The 15,388-nt window shown below is 48.1% G+C and overlaps 1 protein-coding gene across 2 annotated transcripts in view; it reads right to left on the bottom strand.

Annotated features, from left to right (window-relative positions):
* Positions 1-15,388, bottom strand: part of CHD7 (chromodomain helicase DNA binding protein 7) — a 1,412,705-nt gene that overhangs the window by 45,435 nt on the left and 1,351,882 nt on the right. For both annotated transcript variants that reach the window (XM_069621097.1, XM_069621098.1), the window contains one exon: positions 10,666-10,770. In XM_069621097.1, the coding sequence (XP_069477198.1) occupies positions 10,666-10,770 (105 nt within the window). The remainder of the gene's footprint in view (positions 1-10,665; positions 10,771-15,388) is intronic.

Raw genomic sequence — 15,388 nt, 5'->3', positions numbered from 1 at the left:
GTAAGGATCTGCACCAAACAGCCAGCAGTGGCCCAATCAGTGACCACTGTGGGCTTCATTCATGAATAACACCTAGACTTTGGCGACACAGATGTAGAGTGGGACCAGACAATCCCACCCACATCCTGGGTCCACACACAACGGGCCAGCAGTAGCCCGGGAAAGCAGCAGCTTTCCCAGGCGAGTGCATGACCGTATGGGATTTCCTGACTTTTGAAGGCAGGAAGAAGGCCAAACAATAATATGTCCAAAGAATACGTGAAAATCTGGTGAGAGCCATTTTAGGGCACGAACCATGTTTAGTAGCCATACGTGGTAAACACGAATGTGCACACTAAAAATAACGCAAACATTGAAAAAATGTATTTGCTGCCAACAGCTTGTCTTCAGGCACATATTCAATTAACCAACAATCCCAATCTAAAAGACGAGGGCGATCCAAAAGTATCCTCCATTTCACTGCATTGTAAGATGCTGTGTGCACTGTTGAAAAGTTACCAAAAAGGTAAAAAGGAAAAAAGGCAAAAGGAAAACAGTTTCCCAGTACTGAGAATCTGAAGGACTGATCAGTTTCCCCATACAAAAATGAGCAAAAGGCTAGGGGAGTGAAGCTGAAGGGTTCACTTCCTTGCATACAATCTGGAGGGATACGATATAGGTTATGTTATTTATAACGCGCCTATACACAAGTGTTTCAAGGCACGACGAGGCAAAGGAGGGTGAACAGAGAGAAGACCGAGACAACTATCTTACTAGGCCAGGTGACATTGAGATTGCGCAAGTGCAGTGGAGGGGGAAAGGGAAAGTGCTAGGGTCAGGGGGAGGGGCAGTGCAGTACATGGAATCAACAGCAAAGAATAAATAAAAACAATAGGTAAAAGGTGCGGCCAGCTTGTGGCAAGTGCAGGGGAGAGTGCAGACATCAAGTGTCAGGAGCTGGTGGGGACTGTAGGGATACAGAAACAGCCCCCAAGCGCAGGGGTTGCCTGGGAGGCAGTGCCGGTGTGCAGCTGGTGGGGGTGGGGACCTGGGCCCGAGATCAGAGGGTAGTCAGGTGACAAGTGCAGTTTCAGTCAGGAGTTCAGCAGGGGCGAGGAGGAGAGAAAGCCGAAGCAAAGAGGAAGGTCTTGAGGTGCTTCCGGAACCGGAGATGGTTCTCAAGTTTCAGGAAGGTTGTTCCAGAGGGAGGCCCCAGCCGAAGAAATATCTACCACCAAATTGTTGCTTGGAGAAGCGACTGACCCTGAGGGAGTTTGAGGCGGATGAGCGAAGAGCTCGAGAAGGAAGATATTTAGGAAGAGAGTTGAAGGTATTGAGGCCCCAGGCCCCAGAAGGCCTTGTGGACAATGCAAAGGGTTTTGAACTTTATCCTCGCAGCCACTCGGAGCCAGTGTAGAGATTTCAGTCCTGGAGAGATACGATCCCTGGGCTTGAGGCCAAGGACAAGTCTCGCAGTCCTGTTCTGGATGAGTTGCAGAGGGTGGAGAGTAGAAGCAGGCAGATTTAGAAAGAGGCTGTTGTAGTAGTCCAGCCTAGAGCGAACCAGAGCTCTGGAGACCATGAGCTTCTGAGGGAAGGAGAGGAAAGGAAGAATACCTCTGAGGACGTGCAGCTAGTAGTGTGACTTCTTAGCAACGTCGGAGATGTGAGGAGAGAAGGAGAGTGTGGAGTTGAAGATGAACCCCAAGGTTTTTAGCCTCACAGGTGGGAGAAGGAAGAGGGCCAGGAGAGGCCGGCCAGAGAGTGACACGAAAGGAGGGAGCAAGTGTGCTGATGAGGAGAATCTTAGTCTTACTTGCATTGAGGCAGAGATCATTGGCGGCACACCACTCCTGGATAGCAGACAGACAGAGATGAGAGAAGAAGAGGTGGCGGAAGGGAGCCTGAAAATGAGCTGGGTGTCATCCACATAGCACTGCAAGTTTGGACAGAGCGGCAATGCAGTGGGCAAGAAGTGCCAGGTATTGGTTGAACAGCCAGGGAGACAGATTAGACCCCTGGGGAACACCACAGGTAGAGAGAGGAGGAGAGGAAGGACCCAAGTTCGACCTGGGAGGGTTAATCGGAGAGGAAAGAGGTCAGCCAATCCAGGGCCTGATCGGTGATACACAGGTTATCACGGAAACGGTTGAGCAGGATGGCATGGTTGACTGTGTCAAAGGCAGAAGAGAGATCAAGAAAGATGAGGACACAGGGGGTATTGGAGTCAAGGTTTGAGAGCAGGTCTTCACGGATGTTCAGAAGAGCAGTTTCTGTGCTTCTGGCCGCTGGTCATGGCCACAACCAACCGATTCAGTGTAAAGGAGTGATGGAGATTGGCCGGTAGTTAGCAGGGCAGGAGGGGTCTGCAGAGGGTTTCTTAAGAAGAGGGTGCACAAGGGAGTGCTTCAGGGGGGAAAGGAAGACTCCAGTGGCAAAGGAGTGTTTGCAGAAGTCGGCCAAAGCAGGAGCCAGGCTGTCAATGTGATGGTTTTAGACGAACAGGCGAGAACCTGTTTTGACTTGTCTAGAAACCTCATCTGGGGAGACCAGGGGAAAGGCAGAGAAGGAGGGGTGGCCACAGAAGGGCCAGAGAATGAGCGGGGAGTAGATGAACGTTTTGCTAAGAGGAAACCAAAGACAGCACTACTTTCACAATGTGGTTCAAACACCAGAGAGAACACACCCAGGTCTGAGAGTGCTGTATAGTGGGAGAAAGGCCTAGGTTTCACAATGCGATTTAAATACTTTCATAATGCAATTTAAATACTTTCATAATGCAATTTAAATAGCAGAGAAAAACACACCTAGGTCTGAGTCCTGTACAGTGGGAGAAAGGTCTTCAAATGCAGTTATACAGCCAGAGTGGCACAGGCTAACAAAGTATTATTCAAGTGTAGGTAAGGTTGCTATGTGGCAGGGTTATCAGGGTAGAGTGAAGGCTCTATTCCTCACCCGGGTCACTCTTACCTTACTAGTCGCCGCTGGTTGACGGCTGGCCACTGGCTTCCCCTGCCGACACTAGCTGGAGCCGTCTCTGTAGGAGCTGCCCTTTGCCTAGGGGCCCTTAGTCACAGGGGCTGCACGGGCAAAGGGCTGCCCTGCGAGAGTCCGTTAAGTGACACAACCTGGCCAATGGGGGAGGAGGGTGGGCGGTCTGGGAGGAGGGAGGGGAAGAGAAGGGAGAAGGAGTGAAAGAGGGTTGGGGAATGAAGCGAGCGTGGATGCTGGGGGGCTCAAATGTTTTCATTACACAATCAAGACCCTGGAGGGTCGCGGCACAGTGCACTCACCTGGGAGGAACCAGAGCGAAGTGCCCAAGAGAAAAATCTTTCCTAACATGCAGAAACACAGATTTCCCAGATAGGTCTGGGATGTTCCTTTATAACCCCCACCTGGGAGGTGCATGGACTAGATGTTGGAATTGATAGGACCTGAAAACTCACAAAGGATTTGTTAGACTGAAATGACTGGTGGTGCTGCTTTAAAGTTCCCAGAGAATGAGCAGTGTATCAACCTGGAGAGTGTCATCCACCTTGCTGCCAAATAAGTCAATACCGTTGAACAGCATGTCAACCACCTTGGATTGCACCTCTGGGACGGATGTTGGTGGTTTTAAGCCCAACCTGATGGCACAACACAGCTCCATTTCCCATCTGCCTGAACCTTGTGTGTGATCTCCACGGCGACGGAAATGGCATGGTCCGAGCTGTTTAACCTTTACGCATGAGAGTTAGTGCCCCTTCTTACCAGAGCGCGTGGTCATAACGGGCGAGGAAAGCCCGAGTTCGGGGACTTGATGGTGGCAGCTGTGCAGAAGACTTTCTTCCCAAATGCGTCCAGCTGCTTCCCTTCCTTATCCAGAGCTACCATACAAGGGGAAGAAGAGTTGGCTTAGCATGTGTGCCGCTGCAGAGACAATCTGGGATAGGTTGGGTACAAAGACATTTTGGAGAGGACTCTTTTTTTGGGCGGTGCAGTGAAAGTGTTTCTCATCACAAGCAGACAGTCCTCACAAATGTCTCCCAGAGCTGGAATGGCCGCTACAGAGTTTCTTGTGAATTCACGCTGTTGATAATGGAAACCTTCGATTTTGTGTTCCTCAGGAAGCAGGTCAAATGGTTTTCACCACCAGAGACTTGAGGGTGTGAAAAACGCCAATTTCATTAGGGGAGGGGGAAATCACTGGGCAGTGGATCAGCAGGCGCACTGTCCCCTGCTACCATATCAACCTCATCAGCCATATCAGTGTGAGAAGAGCCATCAGTAGGAGAGGCATCATCCGCGTCGATGCCTGTGAGGTTGACTGGTGGAGGAGGAAGGAACAAGTTACTTACCTGTAACTGTTCTCCAGCATGGGTCTGGCATGGATTCACATGCTCATGAATATTCCCCGTCAGGCTGGGAATCCTTGGTAAAGAAAAAATCGGAATCAGTTTCATTTCTGATCTGTCTTTCTTAGTAGTAACCAATCACTGATCTCTGGGTCATACTGCCCCCAACCAATGACTGCCCTCTCCGTAAGCCCCGCCTCTGGCAGCCATCCTCAGATTTGGTAGCACGCCAAGGGGCAGTATGACCAAGTGAAGAGCCGCAGAGGGGTAGGTGGGAGGGTTCGCATGTGAATCCATGCCAGACCCATGCTGGAGAACAACAGTTACAGGTAAGTAACTTGTTCCTTCTCCAGCATGGGGTCTGGCATGGATTCACATGCTCATGAATAAAAGAACACATAGTAGTATACACATGCACAACCACGGGAGGTGGCAACAGACTCAACATTAAGCATCCCTTACCTCCTCACCAGGCTCACCTGAAGCGAACAGGTTGCGCAGCACTGCTTGGCCGACCCTGGACTCCTCCCTGGAGTCCCGATCGACGCAGTAAAATCTTGTGAAGGTGTGCGTCGACCTCCACGTAGCAGCCCTGCAGATGTCCAGCAGGGGCACACCAGACAGGAACGCCGTGGTAGCAGCGATCGGTCTGGGCGAATGGGCTCTCGGACGGCCGGGCAGCGGTCGGTTTGCCAACCGGTGACAATGCATGATGCAGCCGGAGAGCCACCTGGAAATGGAAGTCTTCGAGAGAGCCTTCCCTTGATTCACAGACCCAAAGTTCACGAATAGCTGTGACGTCTTCCGAAAACTCTCGTGCGGCCCACGTAGAACTTCAGCGCTCTAGCTACATCCAGCTAGTGCAAAGTCCTCTCGGCCGGCGTCGAAGGCGACAGGAAGAAAACTGGTAACACCAAGGGCTTGTTGAGGTGGAAGTCAGACGGCACCTTGGCCATGAAAGAGGAGTGCGTCCTAAGCACTACCCTTGTGTCATGAAAAGTCAAGTATGGAGGCTTGCAAGATAGGGCCTGAATCTCTCCCACTCGTCGTGCAGAGGCGATGGCCACGAGGAACGCTGTCTTCCATGACAGGAACTTCAAGAGCGCCGAATGCATAGGCTCGAATGGGGCTCCCATGAGCCTGGTCAGCACCACATTAAGTTCCCACACCGGGGCAGGAGCCTTCACCGGCGAGAATGAACGGAATAGTCCCTTCATAAATTCCTTTACCAGGCAATGAGACCACAAGGACGCCCGTGCCATAGTCCTGGTATATCGGGAGATGGCAGCCAGATGTATTTTTATGGAGGCGTGGGCCAGTCCAGCTTTGGCCAGCGACAGTAAGTACGGCAGCACTTGAGGGGCCGTAATCCGTAGAGGGTTAATCTTCTGTGCACGGCACCAGACAGACAGAGAACCTCTTCCATTTATGACCGTAACACTTGAGAGTTGAGGACGCCCTGGCCTTTGCAAGAACCTCTCTGCAATCAGCCAGGATATAGTACCCTCCAAACTCTAGCGCTGCAGGAGCCAGGCCTGCAAGTTCAGCGACTGTGGGTCGTGGTGTAGAATGGCGCCTCCTTCTCTGGAGAGAAGATCCGTGTCCGCCGGCAGCCTGACTGCCGGGGACGTTGACAAGTCCAGAAGGTCCGGGAACCAGACCTGCCTCGGCCACGCCGGTGCGACGAGGATCATTCTGCACCTGGACTTCTTGAGCTGGCCGATGAGGCAGAGCAGCAACGGCAATGGAGGGAACGCGTATAGAAACAGGCCGTCCCAAGGGAACGAGAAAGCATCGGCCATGCTCCTCGGCTGTGGGAACCTGCTGGCGAACCTCTGGCACTTTGAGTTCGCCGCCATCACGAACAGGTCGATCTGGGGTTTGCCCCATCGTTGGAAGAGTAGATCCACTTGATCCTGGCGCAGTTCCCGCTCGTGGCACGAGCGCAGCTCCCTGCTGAGTGAGTCGGCGATGGTGTTTTATTCCTGCCAGGTGGAAAGGTGGCCGCCTTAATCGTCGCCGCCGCCGAGATGACTCGTCGTCCCATAGAGTCCAACTTCTTACCCTTGCTGTCTGGCGGGGAAGTGGAAGTTGAAGCTGCCGCGCCCGCTGACTTCTTCTTAGCCGCTGCCGAGACAACCAAGTCTATCGTGGACTGGGCCCTGAGGCACAAGGGGTGGCATCGGGGACTCGGTACTTCTTCTCGTACCTGTCCCTTTTGGCGGGTGTCGTGGCATGGTTCTTGAGGACAGCAAGCCCCTCGTCCCAGATGTTGTCGAGCAAAGGCACCGCGAGGACCGTCTTCCTCTTAGCCTCTCGTCGTTGGTACAGAAACCCCTCCTTTTTCTGTTCTTCAGGGCAGAGCTGGAAGAGCTTGGACGCCCTGGTTATCATGGCATGGAAAGAGCCAACCTCGTCGGCTGGGGACGCCCGCGGTGGGGGTGAATGGATGTCTGCTGTGTCATTGCCGCCGTCATCGTCGTCCATCCCCCGTCGCCGTATCTGTCGCCGTATCCTCTCCCGGCGAGGGGGATGAGGGGTTCGCCGGCCTCGCGGGCACGAAGGGCAGAGAGGGGTGGACTCTTCTCCGCTTGTTCGGAGAGTTTCCCGATGGGCCTGGTTCTGGATCCTCCGTCGGGGTCCGTGGTAATCTCGTCCTTATCTCGGTACATAAGGATTGGATTGCCAACAAAATGGCCACCGAGCTATCCTGGGGCTCGGGCAATGGCTGCGACGGACGGGATGGCCGCTCCACTGGGCCCTGTTTGTCGTCCTCGTCGCTATCTTCGATCACGTCAGCAGGGACCGTCCCCTGGGATCGAACCTTCTCGATCCTCTCGTTGAGGTTTATGAACCTCTCGTTGAGGCCTATGGACCTTTCTTTGAGGCCCCTCTCGGTCTCCACCAGTTCCTCCTCAGAGGCTGATTCCAAGTCTAACGGCCACTGCCCCCCCCCTCTTTTTCAGCCGAGGGCTTCACGGGGGTCTTAGCGATGGGCTGGAAAGAGGATTCCCTCCGCAGCGGCAGGGATACTCTGGGCCCAGAGGCTGTTTCCATTGGCGTTGTCTCAACCAGCTCCGCCAGGGTCGCAGAGACCACTTCGGTAGAGGCCTTAGCCGGGTGGATCAAGGCCCTCACCACCTTAGGTGCGTCCCGGGCCTTCGCCTTGGGGGGAGGGTCAACGCCTTGCTCCCCCTTCCAGATCGACCGGGTCTGCTCCAGCGGCCTACCCGAGTACTCAGACTTCTTATTCCCTGAACCAGAGTGGCTCGTGGTCGAACATGCCGGGGAAGTAGCGCCCTGCTTGGCAACCGAAGAGCCCGACCTTTCGGCGCTTCCGGAGCCCGCGGACTCGCGGTGCTTGGCCTTCTGTTGGGCCCCCGTCGCTGGGGCGCCCTCAAAGGACTTAGAAGCCCGCTCAGACGACTTCTTCGCCTTCTCACTTGCTGTGCCCTTCTCCAGTCAGGTGGCGAGGCGGGAACGACGATCTTGTTTGGTCCGTTCCGAAAGGTTCTTGCAGAACGCACAGTCCTTCTCCACGTGTGTCTTGTCCCAATGGAGGCAGTAGAGATATCGTGAATGCTCGTCCTCCTTGAAAACGTTATATAATCCGCATCCAGGGCAGTTCCTGAACAGCTTGGATCCGGGCGTCGAGCTCCCTTCACCCTTGAGGGGTGTAGAAGAATTCCGAAATGGGTCCCCGTTATCGGAAATAGAAACAGTGGAGCTTGAGGCTCAATTAAACCGAAAAAATGAGAAAATCTCCTGAAAAAACGTGAAAACGCAGTAAAAAACTCGAGAGCTAAACACGAGGACTCCCAACACTTGAGCGTACGGTAAAAATCTGAGGATGGCTGCCAGAGGCGAGGCTTAGGGAGAGGGCAGTCATTGGCTGGGGGCAGTATGACCCAGAGATCAGTGATTGGTTACTACTAAGAAAGACAGATCAGAAACAAAACTGATACTGATTTTTTTCTTTACCGAGGATTCCCAGCCCGACGACGGGGAATATTCATGAGCATGTGAATCCATGCCAGACCCTATGCTGGAGAACTGGGATTCAAGAGATGTCTGGATGGTGTCAGTGGAATTAGCCCTCCTTCTACAGCGAAGGCACGACGAAGTGGCAAAACAGGGTAGGGAGCTGTTGTAGCTCAGATACCAAAATTGGTAAAGTGGACAAGATATCCATGGAGACATCACAAGCCCACGAAGGAGTAGGGGTTTGTAAAAGCCTTGAGGGAGGCTCAGATTGAAAAGGAGCCTGTTGGGAAGGTGCAGCAATGGTACCAGACTAGGAACTTGCTTAGATGTGTGCCCTGTGGGTGTTACAAGAGCACAGTGGCAGAATGATGGTATGCGGGAGCATCCGGTCAGTCGTCATTTGAGAAAACTCCCTGTTGGATTTCCAAGTCTGAGTCAACTCCATGTTGTAGAAAGTCTTGTGGTGGGGCCATAGCTGGGCAAAGAACAGCAGGTGGTACAAGAGGGGCTGCGACAAGTTGGACTGGCAAGGAACGACAGAGCAGACAATGGATCTCAAGCCAGTGCAACCCCTTTTAGGGTGGTTGACGGCAAGACACAAGTCTTGGCGGTAGACTAGAAAGTCGCAGAGGTTGCAAATGTCTGCACTGTGGACTGTCGTCAACGAGGTAGTTGTCGGCTTGACAGCTGAAGTAGTGGTCGTCAGCGAGGTGGACTTGGGCCATCTGTGTGCCACAGACAAAGGTGTGGGTGGAGCAGCCATCAATGTCATGGACAAATGTAGTTTACCTGAAGCAGAAAGCTTCATAGACTAAGACGACTTGGATGAAGCAGCCATCACTGGAGTGATCGCAGCCAATTGAGTCACAGACGAGGAGGTAAACTGAATTGCAACCAGAGAATGTGCAGAATGGCCCTTTTTGAGACTCTACCCCATGGAAGATTCCTCATGGAACCTTGACCTCTTTGACGAGGGAGTGCATGCAGAGGCCGAGTAAGTGGCAACCGCATCCAACCAAGTGACTAACCTCCAGTGGCGATCTTTGACTTTTGGAGGACAGCGACTGGCAAATGGAACAGCCATTCATATCATGGTCCGGATACAGGAAATATAGGCACTCCTCATGACAAGTCGAGCAGGCTTTTCTTCTGTTAATCTACCAAGGTGGTACGGTCAGACTTCTGAAGGCGTTGATGGTAGGAAGCAGGACAGCTACCCTGCAGGTGACAGAATGGATTGGAATGCGACACTAACCGGGTAAGAAAAAATCTGTTACCAAATGAAGATCTTGGTAATAAAAATGAAGCATAATGATGAAATAGTATAAAGATTGTTCATGATTTTTCGAGGACTCCCAAACACTGAACGTGCAATAAAAAAAAAATCTGAAGATGTCCTCCAGTGGGTGGAGCGAAGGGAGACCTGTCTATTGACTGTGGGCAATATGACCCAAATTTATTAACAGAGCAGTAAAGTGACAAGCAGTTTAAAATGTAATGGTAAACTGCTTCAATGTTACCAAGAATGTCCAGCATGTCAATAGGGAATATTCAAACAGCATGTGAATTGATGAAAGACCCCATGCTGGAGAATTGGAACCTTACCTATGCAAACACTATTGTTGTCATAACCTCATTAGTCTTTCATATATCAGGGATAATGCAAACGCCGATAAATAAAAACTGTCAATACCACAACGAGGAAGAGGTTAAATTGAACATTATTCAAAATGCTTGCAATATATTTTAAGATGAAAGCGGTCATTTACAATTTATTTAATATTTAATCTATATAAACTAACAGCACTCAACTGAAAGCTCCTCAAGAAAGTGTGCAGATAAACAGCAGCAGACTGTCAGAACACAAAGGTTTTCAGTCTCTTTCTGAATTCATAGAGACACGTTCTCTCCCTGATATTCAGTGGGAGACTGTTCCAGTGTAATAGCCAGGATGGTACTAGAACATCCATATCCACTCCATCTTTTATAACATTGGAACATTCACATGGTCTTGTATTTGTTTAGTTGTCTGGTGGGGTTTGTAAAGTGAGAAGCAAACATGTAGCCAGGCTCATAGCTTGCCCCAAAATAAAGCTTTATTTGCCATTGATTTATCCTTCCAGCGCTCAATTGTTTAGGGCCCTCTTTGATTTTTCAAAGATAATTATTACCCTATTTTCTTTATCCTGGTAGGGGCACTTCAAAAAAGTTAACCAAGTGGACTCATTTTGCAATGGCTCTAGGGTGGTTTCATTGTTTTATGTCTTTTTTTACGTTTATGTATTTGTTTGTTTTTATCATGTTTTACAGCACTTAGTTTGCGTTTGCTCTTAGAAACACGTGGAATAAAAACAAATTAAATGCTCACCGACTGCTTAACAATCTCCGACCAATCTGGAGCAACAGCAAATTCTGGATTTTCGTCGAGCCACCTTGGGAGGTCCTTCATTGGAGGAGCCATAGCACCTCCCATCTAATTAAAAATAAAGAGCACAACAAAATATTTAGAAAAAGAGGCTTATAAAACATACAAAACATGTTCCACTGATTGGTGGAGAGCAGTTGTAATTGAAATTTTACACGCCTACAAGGGCACATCTACCAATACATAGAGCGACAGGACCTCCATTGCGTTCCACAAAGACACTAGTTACAATGAGCAATACAGGACAAAACGTTATGATGGTATTTTGGATGCAGAGCTGACACTACAAATTTTGCACAGGATAATCATCTACATTAGAACAAATAGTACTTTCTCTGCAGATTCTTTATCTTTAAGAGATTGTCCTAGCAGTACCTAATTTAGGAGGCGCACCAGGTTCACGAGAAATTAGAGATCCACACTAACGATGTGCAGCACCAGGGAGATCTTACAGAGCTACTTCCCGAGCACCAGAGTGCAAACAATAGAGCTTAGGAAATGTATGCAGTCAATCATGTTGTACAACTACAATTTCCTGAATCTGCACTGCTCTCAGAAAGGTGGTCATCGCCAAACAACCTTTAGTGTAATGCGCCACAATTCCCACAGTGGGAAGACTTGTGTGCTCAGTTTTAGTATTGTGAGATGCAGCTCAATATCCACTTTGGAGACAGTCTGCATGGCCACAGCCATTCCCCTGGGTGCATCCCCAAATGAAACAAATAGTTCCTTTACTTTTTGTATTCATCAGACCTGGCAATGTAAGGCCCTTTGGGTCCAGCCTGCAGAACCCCTCCTCTACCATAGATGGTTGTGGAAGAGGGAAAGCAGCTCATTAAGGATCTTAGAAAGATCACACTGTTTCACTTGAAGCATCACCTGGTCTTTTGTAAAGGTTAAATAAAGACAGCCAGCAGACAAAACTTGCAACTTACCGGTCTGCCCAGTGTTGTTGCAGCCAGAAGACATTCTGAAGAGTAGAGTGAGGAAATTAAAGAAAAAAATTACTTACCTCTCTGTAATGTTCTTTCTGATGGACGTTCCTCCCATAGATTCCACATCTGTGATGTGACATCTATATATACATATATATATATATATATATATATATATACATACAGTGAAAAAACTTTGTTAAAAAGGGACGTTATGGTTAAGTTGCGCTACTAAAAACCTATGAAATTCAGTAAAAAAACTTTGTTAAAGGGACGTTATGGTTCAAAGTAAAACCGAAAAACCCCTGAAATTCAGCAGTTATGGTAAGATAAGCAACCATAACTCGAGCCACCGTGCACTGCTAACACTAACACCCAGGACATCAAAGATGACATCACAAATGTCATTGATGACATCACTGATGACATCACATGTGCATTTACTTTTCATGAAAACTCTGTAGGAGGGATTCTTATGATGTTGACCAAAAAGTGTGAAGGATCATTTGAATAAATATAATGAGCTAATTAGTGCATTAAGCAATGCATTGATATAAATAGCATTCTATTATGAAGTTCTATCCAGTATACTAAGCAACTCATGCAGCAACTTAAGCAGTGTGTGCAGTATACATGATGAAGGTGCAATATTCATAATCTAACATGTAATAAATAGCTAATAAAACCCACTTAATACACAATTACACTTAATACAGACAAAACACAAAACCACATACAAATATGAGTATATACAGGGACAGAGAAGTAAGCAAAAAAGCAGAAGTAGTAGCAGAAAGAGTTCATAACCTAACTGATTATCTTTATGCAGAGAAATGATTGCTCTGTTTCAAAGGTGCTACTTACTGTATGTATGTGTATCAAATGATGTCAGTGAACCCTAAGGAAAGGAGTGTGAGTACAATGTATACAAATATGAGCATATACAGGGAAGGTATAGTAATAAAAATAAAACTATGAGAAAGTGCTGATAACTCTAATGATTATCTTCAAGCACAGAAAGGATTGCTCTTTCAAGCTTGTGTCTTCCGCTATATATATGTTTCATATGATATGACTTGACCTTAAGTCTACAAATATAGTACCTTCTCAATTTTTACTTCCTGACTGTTACTGAAGAAAACTATGTGGCTTAGATATGTCAGTAAAGGAAAAAAAGGGAGAGCCAGCCATGTGATATCAGTGATGTTATCAATGACATTTGTGATGTCATCTTTGATGTCCTGGGTGTTAGTGTTAGCAGGGCACGGTAGCGCGAGTTATGGTTGCTTATCTTACCATAACTGCCGAATTTCAGGGTTTTTTTGGTTTTACTTTGAACCATAACGTCCCTTTAACGTTTTGTTACTGAATTTCATAGGTTTTTAGTAGCGCAACTTAACCATAACTTCCCTGACTTTATATACATGTAACATAGAACATACTGAACCCCTAGCTAGTGATTTCGATGTCTGCGGACTACCGCCATGTCCGCGGACATATCGAAAATCTGAGCGTGGTGAATGTAAATTTAAATAGTGTGCCCCATTTCCCCTTTGAGGTTGGCTCTGAAAAGAGCCGTTTATTGGGTTTTTCTTGCAGATGCTTGACAGACACCTGTTATTTTGTATTTTTTATTTTTATTTTTCTTACTTTACTCCTAAAATCTTCACATAACCTTCTCCAAAGCAACCCTTCCATTCCAAAACAGAATGGCATTTCCCATAAAAGATAAGGAAATGCCATCTTCTTTAAAATAAACAGCATTACTGGAATCAATATTCTCATTATTACAGAACATACCAGCTCTAAGCATGAACGCACACATGCCTCGGTTGATTACACACCTAGCATTGTTTTGCTGAGGACAAAAAACTGAACTATTGTCCCATATTGCCCTAGGTACTAATCCAGAAAAAAATACTCTGGGATTTGGAAGGATGTTCATTACTGCTTGAACCAAGTGTTCCAAATCTGCCAACAAAGTAGGGGCACTGACATAGCCCAAATGGAAAGCCCCATAGTGCAAAACTACCACATGGGGACTGTTGATCCTGCCCATATCTTCACAAACCTGTACAATTCCCTGTACATTGCAATCAGGCACAGTGCTCCACACCACCTCCACTCCTTTAACATCAAAATTCTTTGCAACATGCCTGCATTGAGCATACTGTTGTAAACCATGCACAGACATATCTCCGAGCACCAACACCCTGACTTTCTCCACTTCTGCCATCTTCACTACACACAGTCTCTTTGAACACAAATCCACAACCTCAACTTCTGATTGGCTGATCCCTACAGTCTTCTTTCCATGCTGGATTTGCTGGAAAAACCCGGATGTAGCACGCCCTGTCCGCAGACCGCATAACTCTTAGACAGCCCTTCTACAATTTCCACTTCATTCTCTGTGCCATTCCCTCATTGGATACAGCTAAGCAGGCACACAATACGGAGAATGTCCTCAGAACACCCCCATTTTGTTCATTTTCAAAATTTCAGGACACCGCGAGTGTTCTAAGAACACTTTCAGCTTGACAACGAACAATACAGACAACGTCTTCAGGACACCCCCTGCGAACATTCCAGGACCCCACGAGTCTTCTTAGAACACTTTCAACTTGACACAGAATCCATTCTGTTTATTTACGAACATTTCAGAACAGCCATGTTGTCCGCAGAAAAATCAAACACAACAAAAGTGTCTAGCACACAAAAAAACAGAACATTGAACCTATCTCATACTCCCCCACACTCCCCAAACACTCTTACACACCAACACACTCCACTAAATACAATTTTTAATCCAAGTTTCACCGCGCTGTCCGCGGTTGTCCGCGAATGCAAGATGGCGGGCGCAACAGAAAATCTGACGCGCTTCACGCACCACGCCGTCCAATCAGCGAACACGTCGCATGTCCGCGAACATCACGCAAGCCGCTCGGCCAAAAATTAAAAACAAGAACACAGGGAACTTTTTGGAAGAATCACTCTTAAACCTCTGCGGCTCTGATCACCGTTTAGGTGGTGTCGCAATGGTGCATGCAGGAAGACCGGAGACACTGAGCTCCCCCACTCCGATTGTAACAATACTCAAAGAAAACTGCACACATCTGTTTACTGCGCCACAATTGGATTTAAAAGACTTGAACTTGTTCCCATGTTGAAAAAAAATTATTTATTGATAGCCCTTTATTCGCTGACACGTGTTTCGGCACATTCCCTGTGCCCTCCTCAGATCAGGGCAATGTCCATCAACTGATTTGTCAGCTACACATTAACATAGTTATCAAATGAGTCCCATCAGACTCTGTACGTCTTCTGAAAATTTCAAGGTTCATGCATCATGCGTGAAAAGTCATTCTGGCTACCATCCCACCACCCTCCTACTCCTTTCCTACATCCTCCCCAATAAGCAGCCACGCATCCATCAATGATAATTCATATAGCTTTCATTCTTCATTCACTCACAATTAAACACGTGCATCAGCATTCTTACAGCAATCATTCTTCATTCACTTAAACACTCACTTTCACCCCTGCACCCACACAGCAGTCATTCGTTCCCACATAAACTTGTGCACCCAAACATACACTCTAATTCACATATGTACTTGCAGATACAAACCCTTGCATACAGGCACACAAGTACATTTTCTTTCTTATCTGCAGCCCTGCTCCGGATGCAGGTCTGCTAAGCCTTTCAATGCCTTGGCAAGTCTGGACTACGT

The sequence above is a fragment of the Ambystoma mexicanum genome, chromosome 5q (genome assembly GCF_040938575.1).
Source record: "Ambystoma mexicanum isolate Mex_15411 chromosome 5q, UKY_AmexF1_1, whole genome shotgun sequence".
NCBI classification, from domain to species: Eukaryota; Metazoa; Chordata; class Amphibia; order Caudata; family Ambystomatidae; genus Ambystoma; species Ambystoma mexicanum.
The sequence above is the reverse complement of the archived record's forward strand: the minus strand, read 5'-3'. Positions and strand labels throughout refer to the sequence as shown.